The sequence below is a fragment of the Agrilus planipennis genome, unplaced genomic scaffold (genome assembly GCF_000699045.2).
Source record: "Agrilus planipennis isolate EAB-ADULT unplaced genomic scaffold, Apla_2.0 scaffold164, whole genome shotgun sequence".
Lineage (NCBI taxonomy): Eukaryota > Metazoa > Arthropoda > Insecta > Coleoptera > Buprestidae > Agrilus > Agrilus planipennis.
In genome coordinates this window covers 307,331-310,935 of record NW_020438992.1, presented here as the reverse complement: position 1 = coordinate 310,935, position 3,605 = coordinate 307,331, and the positions used below count along the sequence as shown (strand labels likewise).

Below are 3,605 nucleotides of genomic sequence, written 5' to 3'. Positions count from 1 at the left end.
ACGTATGTGTGTGAGTTTACTGGTGAGTTGATAACCCTCATTAAATTTAAGTAAATATTTAAATTATTAAAAAACAAAAACGTTCATACTTTATATGAATTTAACAGGTCATCCAATATTTTTTAAAAAAAAAGAACGGCAAAATTGCTTTCATCATGGCTAATTATTAGCGAATAAAAATGATGAATATCAAGTCTGGTTGCAAAATTTAACCTGGCAACATGAACACGAGTATTGGGATTAAAGAAGTTAATAAAAATATTTTTTTGCAGTGGGTTGGATCAATTGATTTAAATGAAAATCCCGAAGCCGATTTAAATATTGTAGTGGAACGAAATGATGAAGTTGCTCAGCAGGTGAGTAAAAGTTGATAAGTTTACAGTAAAATATTGAATATTACCAAAAGAAGAAAAAAAAATAATTGATCTATATAAATGTTACTTGCAATATTAAAAGTTTAAATTAGCTTATTAATTTACAGGAAAATAATGTCGTCCAGTCAGTGTCATCTGCTTTAAATGGATCTAAACTAGATGCTGTAATTTGTGTAGCAGGTGGTTGGGCAGGCGGAAATGCAAAGAAAGGTTCATATTTTATGTTAATTAGCCAGTTACAACAAAGCTTTAAAAGTTAAAAGAGTAGCGGGCAAAATGTTTTTTATTTTTGCATTTTATTCACTTCATTTTAAAGTACGATCAATTCAAAATTTTTATTTTATTTTTAGTTTGAAATCATAGCGATTGCAATATTTTATGTTTTTAATGGTATATTATTTGAGAATGATTACGTTTAAGACTAATCTTACATTACGCTACAACCTAATCCAGTTCCTTTATTAAATATACATATTTCATTTGTATTTAAAAATATATTCTGATTAAGGGTTTCAAAAGAATTTATGTTTCAGATCTGATTAAAAATTCTGATTTAATGTGGCGTCAAAGTGTGTGGAGTTCTCTCATATCAAGTAGCATAGCTGCTTCTCACTTAAAAGAAGGAGGTCTATTAACCTTGACTGGGGCAAAAGCTGCGTTGGAACCAACACCGGGTGGGTTCGGTTTATTTTTACATTTATTGTCTGATTTTCCTTTAATTTAGAATTATGTATATGTATAAGTTCTTATATAAATTAGTTTAATAGTTTTGAACTCCAAAGAAGTAGTAATGGTGACAGGTTGGCAGGCAAAATTATAGTATTTTTACTAATAAGCTGTTTTGAGTTGGTAATTTGGCGAAATTACATGACTTGGTTTGTGTATTTCGAATTTGTTAGTTCTGTCTTGTACATTATAGACTTCTCAACAAATTATTTGCCAAACCGAAGCTACTGTATGCTATCAAAATATCCAAGTAACCACAGAATGAAATTATGTTGTTATCTGTGGAGATTTACCACTAATATATTTCGGTATACTACGATTTGGGCAGTAAATTGACGAAATTTTCTTATAAATCACGAACTCACAAATACTACATCTCCATAGATAGCAGCATGATGGTCTTTTCAAATTACTTATTTAATTAACTAATTTAAATTAAATTTTTAGGTATGATAGGGTACGGAATGGCCAAGGCAGCTGTTCATCATCTTACTAAAAGTCTTGGTGCAGAGAAGAGTGGTCTTCCTAAAAATTCAGTGGTTGTTGCTATCCTACCGGTAACATTAGATACACCTATGAATAGAAAATGGATGCCAGAAGCAGATTTTTCTACATGGACTCCCTTGGAGGAACTTGCAGAGTAATAATTATATGTTTAATTTTATTTTATGTATTATATGTAATATTTTCTTAAGAACTCTAAAGAACTGATCTGTTTAAAATATTTTCATACGTACTAGATTTGTCGTGATTCAAGGTTGCAGTATTAAATTTTCGAGTTTATATCAAATCATAATAAATCTGCAACTATAGATTGGGTAAAATAATTTTTAAGAGAAGTAGGCATAATATTAGTAAATGAATTTCAAAATTCAAAATGACTACAGGGTGTTTATAAAACAAGTAGCAAGCTTGCAGGAGGTGATAGGGTAGGTACTATAAAACAAGACAATTAGCTGAATGTTTGGTAGTCCCAAAGTTTACTGTTTCCCGAAAAACGTATTTGAAGGTACATGCAAGAACTAGCCTCCCCCCTTCTTGTTAGGATCACGCAGGGAAACGACAATGCAACGCCGCATTCAATCGGCTGGTAATTAGCAGCACCCGTTTTGTATTTGTTGTATTGACTCATGCATTGTTTCTTACTTGTTAGATTAAATTAACTGTAATTGATGATTTTTATGTCACAACTAGCCTAGAAAAGTTCTTTGTTCTTTTAATGTTGTAAGCTCGTATGTATGTAGTCAGTTGAAGTCATTGACAGTAGGTCAGTGTGTTAGTGTCATTGGTTGGCACAGTTTTAATACATTGAATGTTGTGACGCTGTACCTTAGCCGGAGCATAGTCTGCATTTAAACCTGCTTGTTTTCTTTGTATGGAGTCATACGAAGCAGTAGGTGTATCAATAACGGTGCAGAACGCTAATGATTTACACGACCGTACGATGATCGCTGCAAATGAAGTAAACCAAATGCCGGACGTTTTTACGCTACTTAGAAATGGCTTCGAAGTCTGTCTTTTTTTAGTATGGGGTTCGAATTTCGAACAATTTTTATAGTATTTATACGTACGTATGTGTGTGTGTTTACTGGTTTACTTTAACTTTTTCTTTCTTTTATGTTATTGATACCATGTCAAGGTCTACTTTAAATAGTACTTCAACTTTCAGCAATCAACAAAGTAGTTGTTTAATAAATTTTTGTCGTAATGAGCGTCTAAACTAAGTGTAGTAGCATAGTAGTAAATTGTTGACTAATATTTATTTTATTAGTCGTTCCAGAACCATCATTGTTTACATTCTCCGTCGATGTAGTTGCTTAATTGTTATCCCAATTTCACTCTACATTGCTAATTCACATTCAGGATCGGCTTTGTATTTATTTTTTGTCCCTTAACTTCGTTGATTTTTTATTCACCATGCCGTTTCCTATTGCATTTAGTTAATATCTTCCAAAGCTTGCTATTTATTTCAGAAATACCCTGTATTTTTCAGAGTTTTGTAGATTTCCGTGGATGACTGTGTTTAGTATTGTGGGTTTAAACCCTATGTTGTCTGTTGTCGGTTCGCACGGGTTATACAGACATAGCGATCTTCTGGTATTGAGGGATAATTCAAGTTCTTTTATATCATATTGCAGACATAACACTATGCAAACCCACAATCCTAAACTAGGTAATGTGTCTATTATATTATGTCTAAAATAAATGAATTGTTTATTTCCATTACGATATAGTAATATTTTTATGTTACATGTTCAGATAAATTTGCATTTTGTTTGTCTGTCATAGGAAATTGTTTCAATGGAGTTCAGGCGAAAATCGTCCATCAAGTGGGAGTCTCGTACAAGTTTTGACAGAAAATTCCACAACCGAATTTATTCCCGTGTAAACAGCGATACAATGCTACATATAATAACTCTTAACTAATGAATATTCAATGCCAAAATCATTCCATTAAGTCTGTATTTTTTTTTGTAATGTGTGTTAATACAGTGTGAGCAAGCA

At 31.9% G+C, this 3,605-nt stretch overlaps 1 protein-coding gene across 3 annotated transcripts in view; it reads left to right on the top strand.

Moving 5' to 3' along the window:
• LOC108739792 (dihydropteridine reductase) overlaps positions 1–3,605 on the top strand; it is a 6,225-nt gene extending 2,620 nt beyond the window's left edge. For all 3 annotated transcript variants that reach the window (XM_018473854.2, XM_018473853.2, XM_018473852.2), the window contains 5 exons: positions 273–356; positions 482–584; positions 908–1,048; positions 1,548–1,740; positions 3,390–3,605. In XM_018473854.2, the coding sequence (XP_018329356.1) occupies positions 273–356; positions 482–584; positions 908–1,048; positions 1,548–1,740; positions 3,390–3,489 (621 nt within the window). In that variant the 3' untranslated portion in view covers positions 3,490–3,605. The remainder of the gene's footprint in view (positions 1–272; positions 357–481; positions 585–907; positions 1,049–1,547; positions 1,741–3,389) is intronic.